The sequence below is a fragment of the Neophocaena asiaeorientalis genome, unplaced genomic scaffold (genome assembly GCF_003031525.2).
Source record: "Neophocaena asiaeorientalis asiaeorientalis breed wild unplaced genomic scaffold, Neophocaena_asiaeorientalis_V1.1 scaffold70, whole genome shotgun sequence".
NCBI lineage: Eukaryota > Metazoa > Chordata > Mammalia > Artiodactyla > Phocoenidae > Neophocaena > Neophocaena asiaeorientalis.
Genome location: NW_020175410.1, coordinates 12,014,877 through 12,036,763, shown reverse-complemented (window position 1 = coordinate 12,036,763; position 21,887 = coordinate 12,014,877). Strand labels below are relative to the sequence as shown.

The 21,887-nt window shown below is 38.3% G+C and overlaps 1 protein-coding gene across 1 annotated transcript in view; it reads left to right on the top strand.

Annotated features, from left to right (window-relative positions):
* COL1A2 (collagen type I alpha 2 chain) overlaps positions 1-7,118 on the top strand; it is a 35,554-nt gene extending 28,436 nt beyond the window's left edge. Inside the window, exons 41-52 of the mRNA XM_024767086.1 lie at positions 724-831; positions 1,502-1,609; positions 1,960-2,013; positions 2,102-2,209; positions 2,355-2,408; positions 2,782-2,889; positions 3,357-3,410; positions 3,532-3,639; positions 3,966-4,224; positions 4,642-4,826; positions 5,579-5,821; positions 6,656-7,118. Coding sequence (XP_024622854.1) covers positions 724-831; positions 1,502-1,609; positions 1,960-2,013; positions 2,102-2,209; positions 2,355-2,408; positions 2,782-2,889; positions 3,357-3,410; positions 3,532-3,639; positions 3,966-4,224; positions 4,642-4,826; positions 5,579-5,821; positions 6,656-6,802 — 1,536 coding nt within the window. The 3' untranslated portion in view covers positions 6,803-7,118. The remainder of the gene's footprint in view (positions 1-723; positions 832-1,501; positions 1,610-1,959; positions 2,014-2,101; positions 2,210-2,354; positions 2,409-2,781; positions 2,890-3,356; positions 3,411-3,531; positions 3,640-3,965; positions 4,225-4,641; positions 4,827-5,578; positions 5,822-6,655) is intronic.
* Positions 7,119-21,887: the final 14,769 nt, after the last annotated feature.

The window sequence follows — 21,887 nt, the reverse complement described above, 5'->3', positions numbered from 1 at the left end:
TCCTCTTTCTTAATACCTTGCGTTGAATTAATATAAATCCCTTGTACAAACCTTCAGGTGGCATATATTTGTTGATGAGTACTGCGGGCTCTCAAGTAGAGCTCAGTTGAGCCAGGAAGTCTATCCAACAGATATTGAGGTGTCATGGCTTCAGCAGATGCTCAGAAGGCACTAGATGGAGATGACAATAAGTGAGGGAACTCACTGTTTTATCAATACAGCCCCTTAAGCTGTTGTGAGAGTACCTCACTGGTACTGGGATTAGAACAGCATCCCATTGCTGTGGTCACTCTACTGTAAATTAATCAATATCAGTAAGCTACCAATTTTTTAAACATGCAATGTGCAGTATTATTGCTACTCTGAAATGTGACTTTACTAGACCTGGTGCAGTTAGAGGCCAAGGTCAAAATTTGCTTCCCAGCGTAAATTCTATAAGAACTCTATTCCCTCACTCCAAGATGGCTTCATTAATCCCAACCACATATTTTTAAATGTTGTTCCATTGGTCTCAAGGAGGAACCAGGTACAAAGAAATAAACATGCCAAGATGTAAACTCATTGTCTTCACTAGAGAAAAGATAGCCAAAGATATGTTCTACTAATAGGAGGTCATTAGCCTTTTTCTAAACTGAGGATAAACTCATTCTCAGAAGCCTCAAGCCAACCTGTGTTGTCTCCTAGGGTCTTACAGTAATACTCAGTATTTTTACTGTTGTTTAGGGATCTCCTGGCACCCCAGGTCCTCAAGGTCTTCTTGGTGCTCCTGGTTTTCTGGGTCTCCCAGGCTCTAGAGGTGAACGTGGTCTACCAGGTGTTGCTGGATCTGTGGTGAGTGTTTGACACCATTCTTATTCTCATTAACATAAGAAAAGATTTAAAAGCTGCCACTTCAACTGTGACAGATTGATCAGTGAATAACTCCACTTAAGATTTTTTATTCACAGCATTTTCTTTATACAGATCACATGCCACTTATCTAAGAAGCTTTAATACCACCTTACTTAGACACAAGCTATAAAGACACAGCTTAACATTATGCAGAACAATTTTTGTTCTTTTTACATGCTTAAAAACGATATAAGCTCTAATTGCATTTACTCCTCTGCAGTATGAAATGCTAGCATCATCTATCCTGTAGGAAGAATGAAACTGTAGAAGTTCTGAATCATTCTATTAAACCTAATACATGACAGCAACTAGGAACCATCTAATCTCCATAAACTCTCTCAACTTTATGAATTCATTTTATTTGGAAAATCAGATGAAACTAGACTCACCTTGTACAGAGCAACATTCCAAAAGTACATAAAGCTGACCATCTAAGTGTGTAGGAGAAGGGCAAAGATGACACTAATGACACTTCTTACCATTATGTGGCCCACTCACTTTCAATCTACCTTCTCGCTTAAACCTGGAATCCCCTGGCTAACGTTGTTTTGGGAGAATGAGAGTGGCACTCAATCCAATGAGAGGAATTTTGTCTTCTCTGCCTCTTTAGGGTGAACCTGGCCCTCTCGGCATTGCAGGCCCAACTGGGGCCCGTGGTCCCCCTGGTGCTGTGGGTAATCCTGGCGTCAATGGTGCTCCTGGTGAAGCTGGTCGTGATGTGAGTCCAACATTTGGTTTGTAAAATATAACCTAGCAGTACTTCCTTGTGTGTAACTTTGTATCCTGAGCTGAGGTCTACATGTACTCACCACTCCCAGTATTGACAATCCTAAAAATAACTTGGGCTAGGGAATGAGTCTTTAAGTAGCATACTTCAAGTTGGCCAAAATATTAAAAAAAAAATTCTATAAAAATCTAGGTTGGCAAGTTCTTGTTCCTATTTTTAACAGCCTGAAAAGGGGGTTCTCCATTGGGCACTGGGAGTAATGAAGGCAGATAGCTGAACTGCAGGGGTCAGTGAGCTACAGAGCCTCCCTAAGCACCTTAATTGGCATGGTGTCTTCACAGGGCAACCCTGGGAATGATGGTCCCCCAGGCCGCGATGGTCAAGCTGGACACAAGGTCAGTACACCTCACCGTTGTTCTCTAACTTAAAAGGGACTAAACTACAGGCCGGATTGATGCTAAGCTTCATTTCTGCCTTCGGCAGGGGGATCGTGGTTACCCTGGTAACGCTGGTCCCACTGGTACTGTGGGTGCACCTGGTCCTCAAGGCCCTGTGGGTCCAACTGGCAAACATGGAAACCGCGGTGAACCTGTAAGTTTATAAACACCAGTTCCTTAATGCTGTCATCCTCAGCAGGCTTTACCTCTGACCTCCCCACACTTGGGAACTGTGGTGGCCTAGGGAGGAGGATCTTGGGCTTGGCTGATAAATTGTGTTTTTCTTTTCTAATTCACAGGGTCCTTCTGGTCCCGTTGGTCTGGCCGGTGCTGTTGGTCCAAGAGGTCCTAGTGTATGTACACGGTGAAGATTTCTGTACAACAGTTAGGGAGGATCAGTCCACACTGTACATTAAAAAAGATAAATAATACATAGACTGGATTTTATATATTTTTTAAAAATTTAGTCCATGTGGAGAGTTGCTACAAAAACCTTTTAATCTCTTATATTTCAAGTCTATTCTTATTTGTATTAAATTATCACAACGCTTAGCCACTTTACAGACAGCTCAACTAAAGCAGATTAAGAGTTGGGAGTAGCACCCACATGGTTTTTAGACCTTTGCATGTCTTGAATTATCTTTGTAAACAGATTGAACAATATTTGTGGAGAATTGAGTGTCATCTTTCAAAGGTAAATGTCCTATCTGTCCTTTTTCTTTATAGGGCCCACAAGGTATTCGAGGTGATAAGGGAGAGCCTGGTGATAAGGGGCCCAGAGGTCTTCCTGGCTTAAAGGGACACAATGGATTGCAGGGTCTTCCTGGTCTTGCTGTAAGTACAATGTGGACATCCAGCATGTACACAGATCTTAAAGTCCTTCAACACAGAATGAACTTCCTCACAATTTCACTGCAATTGTTCTAAAATGTCCTACATCATATTCACTTCCCGTTCTCTAACTCCATAGCTCAGAGGTAATGCCATTTCATCCCAACATGAAAAGGCGAGGGTTAGGGGAGATAGAAATATACATATATTAAAATCTCCTGGCAACAATGTCCTTCAACCCCACTTAAAATAAGTATAATTAGAGGAATGACTAATACTGCACTTCTGAAGTGGCTTGTAGAAAAAAATAATTGAATATAATAGACATAATGAGAGAAAAGAGCCCCATTTTACATTTTCAATTTTCTCAATCCAGAGTCCATTGAAACTAAAGTTTTCCATTCAATTTTTTGAAATCCGTGTATCGACACATGTTCTGAAAGTGTGATTTTCCTATTCTCTCTTTAAAGGGTCATCATGGCGATCAAGGTGCTCCTGGCACTGTGGGTCCTGCTGGTCCTAGGGTAGGTCAACTAAGAGACGTTTATCTCTGAAAGGAGCCTATGGCAGGCAGTGAGCCCCAGACCTCTTCTCCCTTGTGAGGTTTTTGCTGACTCACACAGACTTGGTTTCCTTCTTCCCTAGGGCCCTTCTGGTCCTTCTGGCCCTTCTGGCAAGGACGGTCGCACTGGACATCCTGGTGCAGTCGGACCTGCTGGCATTCGTGGCTCTCAGGGTAGCCAAGGTCCTTCTGTAAGTATGATTTAGGGAAATAATAAAGGGCATCACTGACCTAAGGGAATATCTTCTCTAGACTAAACCAAGACAATTACAACAACACATTAAAGTAATCCCCCATTTCTGTATGTTTTCTAAAATATATAAAAGTTGTCTGTATGTAATGAGCTCTATAAACCCATCCCTGCAAGTATGCCTGGGAGCAAGTTGTTATTTACATGAACTTGATTCTTTTTTACTTATTAGAACATGCTTTTGTGTGAATCTCGACGGAAAACCTGCTCTCATTCTCTCACTGTAACCAAATACAAAGCCTCCTCTTTCTTACTTACACTCTGCAGGGCCCTCCTGGTCCTCCTGGCCCTCCTGGCCCTCCTGGCCCCAGTGGTGGTGGTTATGACTTCGGTTTTGAAGGAGACTTCTACAGGGCTGACCAGCCTCGCTCACCACCATCTCTCAGACCCAAGGATTATGAAGTTGATGCTACTCTGAAATCTCTCAACAACCAGATTGAGACTCTTCTTACTCCAGAAGGCTCTAGGAAGAACCCAGCGCGCACATGCCGTGACTTGAGACTCAGCCACCCAGAATGGAGCAGTGGTAGGTTGAGATGTCCAACCAGAATGACCCTTCTCACAAGTTAGGCTTTTCAAAATCAGTTCCCACTGATATTTAGAGGAAAAAGGTATTTGGGTAAAAACTGCATTATGTGAAATCATACCCACTTAATAAAACATTTTCTTCTCCCAACCAGCACCCATTTTCAAGATTGTCTTGATACCTGTTTTTGCCCTTTTCATGGTAATATGTACCCTGATTTGATTTTCATGGAGAGGAGAGGAGGAACTGTCTAATTTAGAAAATAGCCACCCTCTTCCTGTTAATGTGGAGTAGACAATATAGCAGTACAATCAGAACTGTTACTTATGGGACTCAGAATCTTTGACTAGTAATTATTAGAACCTATATGCCACTCAATGAGAGGTTTTATGATCTGGGTCTTGTTTTTTCTAAAAGGTTACTACTGGGTTGACCCTAACCAAGGATGTACTATGGATGCTATCAAAGTATACTGTGATTTCTCTACTGGCGAAACCTGCATCCGGGCTCAGCCTGAAAACATCCCAGTCAAGAACTGGTACAGAAGTTCCAAGGCCAAGAAGCACGTCTGGGTAGGAGAAACTATCAATGGTGGTACCCAGGTAAGGAATCCTACAAACATTCCTTCTCCTACTAAATAATATCTTGTTCGGATTATTCGTTTTTTAATTATCTACATTTTAGCCCTTTACCAAAATGGGCTTTTTAAAAGAACCTGCTCTGTTCTTGGGTTTGGTTATGTCCTAGATTGCACGTTAAAGATGGATTGATTAGACATATCCATATAATTCAAAAATAATTATTCAAATGTGACTTAATTGATAATCGCTGGAGAAACTGACTAATGTCATTAAGTGTGAAGGAGTACTGGCCAGCATGTAGTCCAGTACTCATGCCACATGTATTTTCAAGATATGAGCTTTTCTGAATTTCTAATTAAAAGTTTTCATCAACTTTATTGGTGGGAATTATAGAAAACTAAAGGGGTCTGAATCTCTAGATCCTTGCTCTCTTATTTTAAAAAAGGAAACACATATATGTGTGTGTGTGTGTGTGCGCGTGTGTGTGTGTGCGTGCGTGTGCGTGTGTGTGTGTGTGTGTGTGTGTGTGTGTGTGTATCTGGGCTTTATCTGAAACAGGTCCCTTTTTGAGATGACTTGCCTCAGCTTGGTAGTTCTTATGTTCCTTCTAGGTAGCTTATATTTCAAAGACAAGTGAATTGAGTTTCCTTTAAAAGTACAAGTTCAGATCTGAGTCCGTTATTCCTCTCTATACCAGACTGTTTTTTTAAATTTGACTCTTAGTATCTGAGTCCTTCTTCATTTAACTGGAATGCCCATCTTATTCTCTGTAGTTTGAATATAATGTTGAAGGAGTAACTACCAAGGAAATGGCTACCCAACTTGCCTTCATGCGCCTGCTGGCCAACCATGCCTCTCAAAACATCACCTACCATTGCAAGAACAGCATTGCATACATGGATGAGGAGACTGGCAACCTGAAAAAGGCTGTCATTCTGCAAGGATCCAATGATGTTGAACTTGTTGCTGAGGGCAACAGCAGATTCACTTACACTGTTCTTGTAGATGGCTGCTCTGTAAGTAATAGTGAAGTATGGGAATAACATTTATTTGGGAAGTGGGATAGTGGAGCATAGACCATTAAATGAACAGATGAATGAGAGACCAAACTTATTTGATTTCTCTTTCATAAATGTATTTGTTTAAATTCAGATGGTAAATTCAGAATATTCTTATCAGATCTTGCCTTCTGAAATTTTCTGAAATACTGAAATATATACGCTGTTCCATGTATTAGTTGTCTTCTAACATGAGTTTCTTAAATGATGATGTATACCCATAACTTAAAATTACTTGAGGTTAAAAGGGCCCAAACTGTAATTTATAGTTATATGTATTTTATTTTATTTATTAGTATGACCTATATTTAATTTTTCTTTATGCCTTCTCTATAATATACTATAAATTGAAGAAAATTTAAATTCACTAATAGTAGTACTGCATAGCCACCCTACCACACACATCCTGAAAAGATAATGTAGAAATAAGCCACTTGGAATATGCATTGGAACGTTTTTTTTTTTTTATAAAATTAGACTGGTAGGAAACCTCTCCCTGTAAAGACAGCCCTGATGCTACTGTTTCAAAGATACACTTGTTGATCTGAGACACACATCTTCAGAAGGACATAAGCCAAAAAGTGGTTATTATAATATCTAGTATATAATATTATATAACATATAATTATATATAAATATTATCTAATATAATTATATATAAATATATGTTCTGTATAATTATATATTATATAATACAATTGTATGCAATATATAATTATATAATATTATACAAGATGGTTAGGTTCCGTAATAGTGCTGCTTTATGTATATTTTTCTTCTCTTTTTAAACAGAAAAAGATAAATGAATGGAGAAAGACAATCATTGAATATAAAACAAATAAGCCATCTCGCCTGCCCATCCTTGATATTGCACCTTTGGACATCGGTGGCGCTGACCAAGAAATCAGATTGAACATTGGCCCAGTCTGTTTCAAATAAATGAACTCAACCTAAATTAAAGAAAAAGGAAATCTGAAAAATTTCTCTCTTGGCCATTTCTTTTTCTTCTTTCTTAACTGAAAGCTGAATCCTTCCATTTCTTCTGCACATCTACTTGCTTAAATTGTGGGCAAAAGAGAAGAAGAAGGATTGATCAGAGCATTGTGCAATACGATTTAATTAATTCCCTTTCCCTTTCCCCCTCTCCAAAAATCTGGAATTTTTTTTTCAACAGTCTTAAACTTGTTGTGGAAAATGTCAACCTTTGTAAGAAAACCAAAATAAAAATTAAAAATAAAAACCATGAACATTTGCACCACTTGTGGCTTTTGAATATCTTCCACAGAGGGAAGTTTAAAACCCAAACTTCCAAAGGTGAAAACTACCTCAAAACACTTTCCTGTGAGTGTGATCCACACCATTAGGTGCTGACCTAGACAGAGTTGAGCTGAGGTATCTGTTTTTTGTTCAAAATACAAAGGTGCTAACTAATAGTATTTCAGATACTTGAAGAATGTTGATGGTGCTAGGAGAATTTGAGAAGAAATACTCCTCTGTGTTGAGTTATATTGTGTATTTTTTTTTCATTTGATTTAACATCAGTACTTTACATCTTATTCCCGAATAAAAGTAAGTGGATCGTTTGCCCAACATTGTCCTCTTCTTTAAATTCAGCATTTGTTCTTTGCCAGTCTCATTTTCATCCTCTCCCATGGTTCCAAAGAAGCCTTGTTTCTCGGACAAGCAGAAAAATTAAATTGTACCTATTTTGTATATGTGAGATGTTTAAATAAATTGTGCAAAAAATGAAATAAAGCATGTTTGGTTTTCCAAAGAAAATATTGAGTAGAATTCCTTGCTTCAATGCTCTTTGCAGTATAAATATGGATTATAGCGTCTCTAACCAGCCATTAGACCGAGTATTTCTCATTAGACAGGAACTATGCAAAAAGGGCAGTTTGGTATGGTAGAAAGAGCAGAGAACAAGGACCCTGGAGATCTGAGCTCCAATTCTGGCTCAGCTCCTTCTGGCTAAATGACCTTGAGTGCTTTACCTTTCTGAGTTTCAGTTTATCTATAACATGGGGAAGATTCCTTCTCTGAACTGTTAAAACATTTGCCCTACTCAAAATACATAATACCTAAGCAACATGGCAATTGTTGACCTAAGTTTATTCTAAGTAGAGGTCCATAGAACTTTTTGATTTATTATCCATTAAGCACTTTGAAACAGTGGCTGAAAGTTGGTCTATGCACAATTAATACTATTAACTAAAACAGTTTCAAATATTCAGTAAAAATGCCATACACTTAAATCTGATGCAATTGAGTACAATGCCTGTTAAGAGGTAATGTGTGTGCTGTCAATCAGCACAGACAGTTGTGGATAATAGTACCATGAACACCTACCTGTCAAATCAAATTCCCCCTGCACCTTTCAATGACATCTTTAATACACTTAAACATAGTAATGTGTCAAGTATAATCTTAAGATTCATTTAGAGCTTATTTCCTGTTGCAGAACATAATTGTGATTGTAATATTTGCCTCCTGTTATAAGTCATCTCGAGATTCAATTAGTTTTTAAAGCAAAAGACTGAACATGATAAAAATCTAAAATTAACTCTAAAAAAGTTAGCAACGTCTGCTAACCAAATGGTAACTTCAAATTGTGGTCCTTCCACCACCTAAATCAGAACACTAGAATGCTTATTAAAATGCAGATTCCCAATCCTCAACCACCAAATTAAGATTTAGTAAGGAATCAGTATTCTTTTAAGCACCTTGAAAAATTCTGACATGCACCAATTGGGAAACCACTGGGTAAGGTGATTTCAACAATCCTTTGTAGTTTTAACATTTTATGTCTGGCAAGAACGAATCAATATACCTAACCAAGCAACATAAAACTGAACCTCTGGGATCAGAGTACTAGTACTCCCCACAAATTACTAATTGAAACAGCCAAGACAAACTTACATAATAACCAGTTAGAAATCTCTGGATAAAGCATATGCTATGCCCTCAGGCTCACAGCACAAGAACAAACCATAAAGTTGATAAAGTTGGTATAAGGAAGGGAGAAAGAGAAGGAAGAAAACCGACATTTATTGAGTACCAACTACGAGCCAAAGCTATGCTACATGTTAGTAATGACTTTTGTCAAACTGTATCTAAATAGGCAGGTTTCCTAAGCAAGCAGTCACTTAATAATCATTTAATCATCCTTATGAGATAGTATAGGAAAATAGTTAAATAATGATATATCTGATAGATAACAATAAGGAAATAAATGATAGAATATCTAATAAATACTAATGAGGAAAAAATAATGATATATCTAACAGATAATAATAGGAAAATAGTGAAATAAATTTTTGTATCAATAACATTACGAGGATAATTAAACAAAAGAAAAAATGTAATAGAATGTTACAATCTTTAAAATATAATATTCAAGCACACTGTCATTAAAAATATTTTAAATGCAATGTAAAGATACTGAGTAGGTACATTTATATAGTAATGATAGAAATGATTTTTATGTCTAAATTATCCAAATCTGCTATAATGTAGTTATATTACTTTTATCATTTACAACAAATTTACTCTTAAAATATCATGAAAAGAAATAAGCAGTCACAAGTGAAAACAATCCTGGTTGAGGAGTGACCAACTCCAGGGGAAGGGTGGTCACCCTCCTGCCCACCCACTTTCTGAAAGAGAAGGAAAATCCTAACCTAAGAGTCATCCTTCACCATGTCCCAGCCACTCTGGGGGACACTGGGGAGGGGTGTACAAAGCCATACCAGGCAGCAGCATCCTCAGGGATCTCGCAGCTCAATTGCAGAGAGAGAATAAAATAATGCCTGAACACAATTTTAAACGAAGTGTCCTCTGAGGATAGCAGAGGACACTATTAATTAAGGAGATGGAATCCCAGGAAATTGACCTTAGCCTCATGCAGTAACAGTGATATTTGGATTTAGCTGGCCAGCTCTTGCCAGAGATCTCATATCACCTTCTAGCCTTCTGTCTGGCTAAATGTTTCTTTTCCAGAAGCCACATATTAGAACAGTCTGGTACTTACCAAGACAGGAGGTCCACTGTTAGTGTTTCCAGGGCCTGGGCAATGTCCTGAAGGCTTGGCCTCTGAACGGCAGGTACCCTCTTCAGAGGCTAATCACCAGACTCAAGGGAACCTCCTCACAACATCTCCCGACCCTTGGTCATGTGAAGGTCAGCTGTCTCTAACTTGTGTTACTGTGAGAGGGAAGAAGATTGCACATGAGAGAGTTGAAGGAGCTAGGTAGCCAAGGTGAGCGGAAGAGATATTAATGAAGTCTGGTAAAAAGGGTCATTTAAAATTCTAAAGTCAATACAGCTAATGCACTGGCAAAGAGCAAAGACACCTGAGCAATGCTGAACACATTTATTATGTTTAATGCCAAAAGACTTTTTTATGCTATTCCACTTAATATCACTGAAAAGGAAGTTCAGAAATTGGATTATATGTAAGAAAAGTTGGAAATGTCATTTTGGGTCAGAACAACAATCCATCTAGATAAGTACTTTGCCTTTGACAGTGGCACCAGGGGAAATTTGGGAGAAACAGTGGTTGGCACTTCCCATGAAGCCAGCCTCAAAACTCCCATTTAATAACCCATTGTAAATCTTTTTTGTACATAGATGTATCTAAACCCTTCCAGAGCCCTCTATCTCTTTTGAAATATGTTGGTATTACAGTACCAACAGGAGAGAGCTAATGCTCAATTGTTAGCTCAGCTTCCTGGCCCTCTGATCAAGGAGCTAAATATGTTTTCTATCCCTGTGCCTGGATCAGCCAGGGATTCAACAACTCAGTGGCCTGCAGGGAGCACCAGTAACTGCAACAATGGGGCCACAGACAGCCCATAATGATTGACTTATCCCTGCAGTTCAATGAAATGAGCATATAATTTGTGGTCGGCAGCCAAGGTTATGCGCACCAGCTCCACCACCGACTAGCCACGGGCCCTTGGGAAAGTCCCTTAAGTTTTCTGAGAATTTGGTTAACATACCTGCTCTCAAGAGATTTCCATCAGCATACCTACTGTGCCTATCTCACAGAACCACTGGGAAGACTAAGTGGGGCATATGTGAAAGTGTTTAATGAAGTGTAGGCAAATGTCACCTGTCATCATTAGGTCTAAAACTTCCAGTCACTTGTAATCTCCTCTTGATTTAAGTTCCTATCCCTGGCCCTCCAGTTTAGGGAGAGGAGAGACTAAAATTTAAATTTAATTAGCACCATTCTCGAACTGGTAGTCTATCAATTTTGAGTTGTGCCTCCCTATCAGTAAAAATGTGAGCTCTTACAACTAATTTTGTTAATTGATTTATATGTAAATGTTATATGTGTACTGTTGCACTAATGTATTATGTGCCATATAAAACCTACATGGAAAAAAATGTTAAAAGACAGAAAATAAATACAAATAGAAAATTCCACACTCCATTGGATCATTTGGCACACAGCTTGGCACGTATCACCTACCCACCCCCATTTCAGAGACTATTGCTCTAAACAGGACTCAAGGTGGGCTCCAGGGGAGAACAGGACATCAGTGAACTCCTGAAATAGAGTGCTAAATTTTGTGTGTGTGTGCATATTTATTGGAAAAGGGTCCACAACTTTCTTCAGCTAAGCCAAGGGGTACATGACCAAAAAAGATGTTATAAACCAATAACCAAAAGAAGTACTACTCACTTCATTAAACCTGGCCTTTTCTGAACTAGACTTTCATATCTCAGCTTGGGTCTCATGCTCAACACGCTGCATCTCCTATCCTAAGACCCAAGAGAATGAACCAACAATGGCCCAAATTAAAATAGAGGTTTGTCATTCATTCTTTCACTTCGCTGCTATAGACCTCTATCCTATGCTTTAACAAGTCTTCGCACATGCTTTATGACCCAGCCTTATACTCTGCAACATCAAAATGCACCTGTCCACAGAACTTCTTCAAATGAGAACAAAGTCAATAATGGAGATCAATTAATGAGGTATTCCTTTTAGGTAAAATATGCAAATGTAAGTTATATTTTCTTTTTTTGAAAAAAAGAAGTTTTAACCTAAAAGGGATTAAAAATCTGGGCACTATTAGAGGTTGTAAGGACAGTAATAGGAACATGTTTTTCAGGGACCCTCAAATCACCTCTTAGAACCAAAATGTCTCCTCTTCATCTGGCTGCTCCCAAGCAGAGCTATTATTCTGAGTCCAAGGTGTAAGAGTAATCTTGGCCAGAATTAGCAATCCTAATGGATGCTAGAAAGGTATCTTTAAAACTACAATTCACTACATATTTAAAGATGTACTTTATTATTACTAATCATAAACACTAAATGTACTTTTCTGCTAAAGTAAATATTTTTCTGCTGCAGCATTGCTGTTGGTGTCCACTGAATAATTAACCATAAACAGCATGGAAAAAAAACAGAAACGATTTTTTTTTTTTTCATGGAATCTATTAATGCCAGGCAGGATAAGAACACTTACTCACAAACCACTGTGCTGAGTGGATGGCCTTTCTCTCCCTACTGGATGTCACTTCAAGTTCACTGCTCCCCCTGCTGACTGGATAATAGAACACCCCAGTCTTTTAACACTGCCACATGCACAACATCAGAGAATGAAAACTCGGATTTAGGAGGAGAAAATAGAACAGTTTCCTGTGCTTATTTCCTGTCTGCCCCAGACACACAGCCTTCTCTCCAGATGGTGGAGAGATAGTGTCCATAGTGGTCTACCTTATGTCCTCAATGCTCCCTTTTTTTAACTTACCCTCTCTAATCCATCCTTAATATCTCTCTCATAGAGCTAATAAATGGAAGTCCCAAGGAGAAAACCATAAGGCTCAAAAGGAGAATGGCCTTTTGGGTGAGCAGTGCTGCCCAATGCTGCAAATGTTGCCCCCAAGTACCATGAGTAATCCTTCAGGATTTAAGAGGTTTTAAGGATTATATGGAACAGAGAGAAGAGGATGTGCCAGAAAGAACAGGAGCTTAGTAAGCCGAGCTATCTGGATTTAAATCCTGTCTCCACCATTTCATCATCCATAAAATGGTGATAACGATGGCACTACCCATCGGACTGTTAGGATCGGAAGCAGGAATGCATAGCAGCTTGTGAGGTTGGTGTAGAGAAAGTACCCAGCACCACTGTTATCATTATCCCTACAAGGCTGGATCTTCGTGAAAGCCCCGCCCCCTTTTAAAAATTTTTTTATTTTATTTATATTTTTATACAGCAGGTTCTTATTAGTTATCCATTTTATACATATTAGTGTATAAATGTCACTCCCAATCTCCCAATTCAATACACCACCACCAGCCCCCACCACTTTCCCCCCTTGGTGTCCATACATTTGTTCTCTACATCTGTGTCTCAGTTTCTGCCCTGCAAACTGGTTCATCTGTACCATTCTCCTAGGTTCCACATATATGCGTTAATATATGATATTTGTTTTTCTCTTTCTGACTTACTTCACTCTGTATGACAGTCTCTAAATCCATGCACGTCTCTACAAATGACCCAATTTTGCTCCTTTTTATGGCTGAGTAATATTCCACTGTATATGTGTACCACATCTTCTTTATCCATTCGTCTGTCAATGGGCATTGATGGGTGGCATTGGGTTCCCTCCCTGTTGGTTGTTTGGCCTGAGGCGGCCCAACACTGGAACCTACCTGGGCTCTTTGGTGGGGCTAATGGTGAACTCCAGGAGGGCTCACGCCAAGGAGTACTTCCCGGAACTTCTGCTGCCAGTGTCCTTGTCCTCACAGTGAGACACTGCCAGCCCCCGCCTCTGTAGGAGACTCTCCAACACTGGGAGGTAGGTCTGGTTCAGTCTCCTATGGGGTCATTGCTCCTTCCCCTGGGTCCTGATGCACACACTACTTTGTGTATGCCGTCCAAGAGTGGAGTCTCTGTTTCCCCCAGTCCTGTCGAAGTCCTGCAATCAAATCCCACTAGCCTTCAACGTCTGATTCTCTAGGAATTCCTCCCCCCATTTCCAGACCCCCAGGTTGGTAAGCCTGACGTGGGGCTCAGAACCTTCACTCCAGTGGGTGGACTTCTGTGGCATAAGTGTTCTCCAGTTTGTGAGTCACCCACCCAGCATTTATGGGATTTGATTTGACTGTGATTGCACCCCTCCTACCATCTCACTGTGGCTTCTCCTTTGTATTTGGATGTGGCGTATCTTTTTTGGTGAGTTCCAGTGTCTTCCTGTCGATGATTGTTCAGCAGTTTGTTGTGATTCTGGTGCTCTCACAAGAGAGAGTGAATGCACCTCCTTCTACTCCACCATCTTGAACCAAATCCTTCCCTGAAAACCTTTAACTACATTGCTAAGAAAAGTAATCACCTTTCTACAGGTACTATCTTCTCTGACAGCAGTGGCCTAAAACGGCAACACATCTACAATTCAACTACTACACTTCAATTTTTTCTACCACAAATAGATTCTAGCAAACTTCCAAACCCTCACAACTTTTGGTGACTACTTCTCCACAATCCAATTTTTTAAAGTACTTTTATTAAAAGCTTGAAAATCTTTTCAATTTTTTACAACAACAAAATAATAATTTCACTCTGACAGTTAAAAAAATAAAAGAAGTAAAATTTCTGACAAATAGAACAAACTTGCATTTAATTGGTCTCTGTCCTATGCCATTAGGTTCTTCCAATTTTTGAGAGAAAGTTTCTGATCATAGAAATGGCCCTTTTGCTCACTCGGAAGCCAGCTTTTCTACACAAATTGGCTATAACTCATACATGTTGAATTATCCAAACTTCTGACACTTAATCTTCACAATTTGATTTTCTAAAACTTTGTCTCTGGCAGTGGAAATCCTAACTCAAGAATTATCAGCACAAGAGATGATCATAATTATTAAATTCATGTCCTCAGGGAAATTTCTTGGCCTATATAAATTTACTCAAGGGCTTTAAACATCACTAAATCACCTATTATTGCCAGTGCTTTGAATGTCTATATGAGTAATATTATAAGTGGATCCACTTCAAGGAAATATAAAAGAAGCTTTGATTATAGTTATTTCCAACGTGGTTTTTCCATCACTGATTATAAGCCTCCTTTCCTTTATAATACAGAAGTCTAAAATAATTTCAAAAACTTTTATCAATGTAACTAAATTAAAGTTTCCATCTACTACTTTGCTCATCATGATATGTTCCTAATCAAAAAAGGTAAAAAGACCTTCAGATAACATCTAGAAAATTGCCCATTTAACCATTTTTCTGGATTATTCACAACAGATATTTACTTTTACTTATTGCTGGGCATGCTATTAAAATATAGTGAACTTATGGTCAATTTGAAGTGCCATATGTTTTCTTAGATTTTCTTCAACTAAAATATTACAATAAACACTCACCTTGCCATCATAAATTATGAAAAAGAACTGTGCTTTTCTTCTCTCAAGCTTGGGAAGGCTATCTATCAAACAGAGTACAAAGTCCACTAAATCCTTTGAACCTTTGAAGAGAGAAAGACAAATCAATGCCAAAAATGATGTGCCTTCTCACCAATACACAAATTAAACTGTGTATTTTATAAGATTTATAGGGTAACTGAGCTCTTTTTATTATCATTTCTGCTAGGTATCTGTCAAGTGAGTCTAATTCAGTAAAATAAATTGATACGTTGGGAGAAATCTCTAGTCTCCATTCTAGGTTGGGGAGAAAAACATGCAGACAGTTTAGTCACCCTATACCACTTGTATTATGATTTAATTGGTCTGAAATATTGTTTTAAAACTCCCTTGGTGATTGTAATATGCAGCCAGTCATGAGAAAAATTGTACTAGACTAAAGCCACAGTAAAATCACTGGTAAAGTTGGAAGTATGTGAATATGTGCCTTTTTCTAGGAAGAAAGTGTGCAATACTTCTCAAAGTTCTTCCAGACCACACATAATATCTACCTAATCAGAATTGCTGGGGGTGGAGCCAAGGCATCTGGTATTTTCAATGAGTAGTGAGGTGATTCTCATGTACTCCCAAAGTTTGGGCACCATTGGTTTATTGCTGTCATCATATTATTGACATATTCTTGGATGATTCTGTGCCCCTTTCCCCAAAAACTATTAGGACCACAGCTCTAAAATCATGGGCTCTCTAAGCTGCTTTAAATGAGAACATGTAATGGCTCATTGAACACATGAGCAGTTAATTTGGGAACAGTTGCAGCATTATAAATGCGCTTACTTATTGCAAACCCAATTAATCCAGTCAGGAGGAGTGTTAATTACAAAGGAGTTTGGAAATTAGTGTGAGTGCTTGACTAAATGCCTATATTTTGACCTATTATATTGTCTGTCTGGTAATTTATTTAAAAAATAATTCCATAGGGGCTTCCCTGGTGGCGCAGTGGTTGAGAGTCCGCCTGCCGATGCAGGGGACACGGGTTCGTGCCCCGGTCCGGGAAGATCCCACATGCCGCGGAGTGGCTGGGCCTGTGAGCCATGGCCGCTGAGCCTGCGCGTCCGGAGCCTGTGCTCCGCAACGGGAGAGGCCACGACAGTGAGAGGCCCGCATACCGCAAAAAAAAAAAAAATAATAATTCCATAGGCGGTCTCATGTATATATGTGCATATATCTCACATTCCAGGACTGATTTTGTAATCTTGGAAATACCCTAATTATGAAAATCCACAGCTTTAGAGGTGGCTACTCTGGTATTTCAAATAGCATTATTGAAATCTACACCAGAGGATATGTTAATTAGCATAAAGGATGTTAAAAATAAATTTTCATTGTTGACAAAATGGTCTTGAAGCTATTTTGACTAGCTAATAAACATTTAATATTAACAAAATTTGGGCTAAGCCTTACTCTGCTTATAACATAACACTTAATAGCAAGATTGTCAAGAAAAGACAAATAGTCCAATCTATTTTCAACCACCAGAGGCTACCTATATTTACCCCAAACTCTTGAATCACTAAACCGGCTTAGATCGGTTCACATAATGACTTCCCCCCCAAAACTGAGAAATGGCACAAGATGGCCAAGAAAACGACACATAAAGCAAAACTGTATTTAATTGATTAAAAAAATAGAATAATGCACAAAACAATAACTGTATGTCTCTAGGAGCAGTGGAATATCAATCAAAACAAATCCAGATATAGCAGAAAGCAATTCGAAGGCTTCCAAAGCTGCCAAGAAACTCTCTCCTAATCTGGGAACAGCCAAGATTTACTAGGTCTGTGTGCTTTTATGGCCCCCCCCCCTTGGACATAATTTAAAAGATAGAGGCAGAGGCTTAGCCAAGGTGGGCCATTCCACTCCTCTCCTCTGAGAATTTAAAACTTGGAGTGGAGAATGACAGAGACTGACAGCCACTGAAGTTGAGGCATACTAATGGCAATACTCTAGAGACAACTATGTACTTCTGCTGATGAGGTCCCAGAACTGTACTAGTGTGGGGTTGTTCTTTGAATTATGAAATAATCCAGTATCCTTCCACAAACTTTCTTTTTTGCTTAAGTTAGAGAAAATTGGTTTCTGTTATGTAAAACAAACAAACAAAAAAACCAGTTTTGATTAATACACCTAGTAAAAAGAATACGGTAAAAATGGGGGAATATGGGACAATCTTACTTATTCTAAGTAGATACTTAGAGTTAATAGAAATAAGAATCAAACATTTGAATGGTTTTAGAGAGTATCCAGAGAAAGAACACTGTTGGAATACAATTCTCTAAGGGTTTATGGTGTTTCTGCAAAATGTCTTGCAAAAGCACTGACTATCTTTGTTTTGGACTATCTTTTCAAGGATGCTTATATAGTGATAGTGAACAGCCTTGGAAGACAGAGGTAGTGTCTCCCTCCAGAGTGGAGGGCAAGTTACTATCCAGTATAATAAAGATGTTTTCCTACAGGGCAAATGTCAGGCAGGTTTGCTTAAAAGATTTGGGTTCCCTATGCTTGGTGTTCCTCAGTTGTGACACATTCATCAAGTTGCCCTGCATGCCCCCATGGGACTTGGGGTCAAGAGGACCAGAAGTAAACATAAAAATCATGTTGCTTGCCTTGCCATGAGTAATAAAGTTCTTTGTCTGTGACCCAAAAGTCACACGTCTTCTGCCAGCATCTATTAAACCGTGGCAGGCTCACATTGTAGCCTTAAAGGAGAGAAAATTTCAGACCCTTCACAATTCTTGACAAACATTTCAAAGAAGAATTCATATCATAATGAAGGTGCATCAGTTCTGTATTCCCGTATTTCAAGTTGCCTAGCAACTAGTTGGTCACCATTGATCTGACAATCTGCAGTAATGAAAGACCATGCTATGTAGAAAAGTGTGATTGAACTATATGCTTCTAGATGACAGAGATTGTCTGATTCATCTCTGTATCTCCATTACTACCTAGCCCAATACCTAATATAGACTGCATGCTCAATGATTTTATGTAGAACAAATTATTAAATGAAAGAATTATTGACTATTAAAATAACTCTGCTGGGCTATGTATAGAGCTGTAGTAAATAAGATAGTTTTAAATCTGTATAATAGGTACTTTTCCTCAGAATCATTCTGTTTCTTCAGGTTCACTTAAATGTAAATAATAGAGGTCCACTCAAGGAAGTTTAAGAGACAGGGTGATGCATAGAGGTATAAGAGCAGGAAAGGTAAACAGCTCTGCTGAAACTGGAGCTGGAAGGTGGCTGTTTAAGGTAGCTTTAGAGATCTCAGGAGCAGGAATTTGTGACTCTTTTCTCTACAGCTCCACCACTAATCTGGCTCATTCATATTCTGCATGTTTGTCCTTTCAGATCTGCTATTAATTGGCAATCTTTTTTTAAAAAACTTGCTATTCTAATTCCCTAGGGAGACATTCCAGTGCAGTTCATATATCCCTTGGCAGCCTATTAACTCGTGACCTTTGAGTAGACATCCCATCAACTATGATCTTTAAAGTCATGTGGTATAACAGGTGACCACCTAGGCACCAGAAGCCTTTTTAAAGGGGGTGAGCGCATGAAAGGCCATTCTACTTGAATGTATGTTGCCTATCTATCCTTCTCACCCTCTTCCTATCACTTCTTTCTCTTGAAAAATATGTATATTATTTCACGTGGTTTGAGTATTATTTTTAATACTAAGTGTTCTTACATATTAGTTTTTATTTAAAAATGCTTACACCAGAAACCTTGTGAGAGAGGGGACAAAGAATGTGAGTTAAAAAATAAACGACTAAAGGTCATTAAACATGCAAAAAGACTGTTCAATTCCTCTAGCAATTAAAGAAATACAAAGTAAAACCTCACCTGGTCTATGGCTAGGCTTCTTTTGAAAATAATAATGTTTTAGCCAAAAGATCAGCCTCATATATAGTTGACATGATATATACAGTGATATATATAGTGACATGATATGACTATGACATATATAGTCTCATATATAAATTGGTACAAAATTTCTGGAGAGCAGTTTATTAGTATGTATCAAAAGCCTTAAAAATGTTTACACTTGACAAGTCATTATTCTACATCTAGGAATGTATCCTAGGAAATGAATCCTTGATTTTTCTAAAGATTTTTGGACAAGGAGAGTCCACATGAAGAGTTTCTCATAAAGCTGTGAGACCCTGGTTTTCTTTCTACTGTCCAAGTCAGAGCAACGCACAGCTATCCTTCAATGCAGCTGTTCAGAGCAACCTAAGCTTTGAAGGAGAGCTATGCCAGTCTGAAGGACAAGCACATGAATCACAGAAGTCTTTGAGAAATGCCATGTCCTTCTTCATCTGAAGAATGAAGCCAACAGAAAGAACTGGAACACTGCAGCTCTCAAAAAAGCCACAGCAAATACACTCTTTGAACTGGCTCACCTGACTAAGCGCTAATCCAATCCTCTGAACAGGAGGTGTCATGGCAAGAAGCCTCCACAATACCAAAGACTGTATTTAAAATGTATGTTTTATTGCCCCCTCTTCCATTGGAGGCAATCTCCAATTGACTATTGTAAAGTCACATTCCCCTAGCTTCTATATCTCACCAGCATGAAAGTGTTAAAAATGCCTGAAGGAAAGACACTACAACAGCAGTAGGTACATGTGCAAAAATAATGACTGAGCATCACATCATATCTTGGGTGCAACAGTCATCATAGCCTTATTTACAGCAAAACATTGGAAAGTAATCAAATATCTAAAAAATAGTGGATTGGCTAAAGTAGATATGGCACATCCATATAATGGATTGCATTGCAGTTATTTAAAATGTTCTCAAAGAATACTTAATGATATGAGAAAAAATTAATAACCATATACTAAAACAAGTAGATTACAGTGAAATGCATCTCATACAGGAGATAGGTTTTAAATCAGCACATGATAAAAAAAATCTCATGTGGTTAAGAACTACCCTTGAAAATCTCCAGTTTGGACACCAAATACTATAACTTCAACACAGTTTTTCTTTTTAGTATCAGAATAGATAATTGTTTCTGTGATTGAGCATCAAAGCAGTTGGCTTAAGTTTTGACCACATTGTAGGAAAATGTATATTTTTACCATTAGAATCATAGTCAGTGTAGCAAGATGCACATACTATAAGAGACAGAGAAATTGAGAATGAATGAGGAAATAGCAAATTCCTATCCCCTATCTCATGCTTATTCCAGGGCATACACTCATGAACAAAATGAACAGGAAATTTAAAAAATCTATTTAAATTGTTATCTCTCTCACACAGGCAGACTAAAATTCACATAAGTTAAAAGTAGTGGGACTTCCCTGGTGGCACAGTGGTTAAGACTCCGCGCTCCCAATGCAGGGGGACCCGGGTTCGATCCCTGGTCAGGGAACTAGACCCCACATGCATGTCGCAACTAAGAGTTCACATGCCACAACTAAGGAGCCCGCAAGCTGCAACTAAGGAGCTGGCGAGCTGCAACTAAGGAGCCCGCCTGCCGCAACTAAGACCTGGTGCAACTAAATAAATAAATACTTTTTTAAAAAGTAGTGACTATATACATAAATCATTATATAAGTCCAAGTTTGTTTAAAATTTTTCATTTTATAAAGACATGCAGAAAAAATCCAGAAAGGATATATGTAAACATCGTAATAGCCATCACCCTTAATGAGACCTGAGAATTGTCAGGTTTCTTTCCTTTCTCTTTCTGAATTTTTCAAAAAAATGTAAATGAACATTTAATATTTCCATTATCAGAAGAAAACTGATTATTTTTAAATGATACTCAAAAAACATAGATGATACCTTTAAAACTAAGCCTTATTTTATTACAAATGCTTAACAATATGTAGTTTTTGGTGTGCAATTTCTGTATCCAAAGAACAAGGATTTGGTTAAACAAACTACTGCTAAACATGACAGAAACAGAAGAACACATTTATAATTTAGGAATTTCAATCAACAAACAGAATTCTATTAGTTCACCTCAGTAAAGCAGTGCTATTAGGGACTATTGAACAGAACTATACAACAGCCTCCTTATGCTGAACTGGACATTCAAACGTACCTGTCAAAAGAAAAGAAGGGTTCTCTCTAGACATGGATTACATAAATATTCAAAGTCTACAGTAAATTACCTTAGGAGGTGCCTTCTGAGCTTCCATAAATTCCTATCCTTTATGCGTTTCCCTAAAATATCATTAAAACACCTATTACAGCAATACTTTCTCTCCTTCATTCATAAAAGATGCATAGATGCATTCATGTAATAAAGGAAATTTCTCACTGAAACACATGTATCACTCTAGTAAGGCTGTTTCAGTGACTGAAAAAAATAAATGACTCATATGAAAAGGATTTAAAAGACAGGTCGATTAAAATAGTTCTTTGATTACGTAAAATTACTGGTGGTTGATCCATTGTGTCAGATGTGAAATGAGATCAAACAGTAAGTTTTAAATTCTCAACATTAAATTGAATTAATAAATTGAGCAAAGACATGGTTCAAGTAGGATTGAAAGGTTCTGCTGAAACCAGACTGTTTAGATACGTTAGCAACACAGCTACAAAGACCGAATATCTTATCAGAAAGC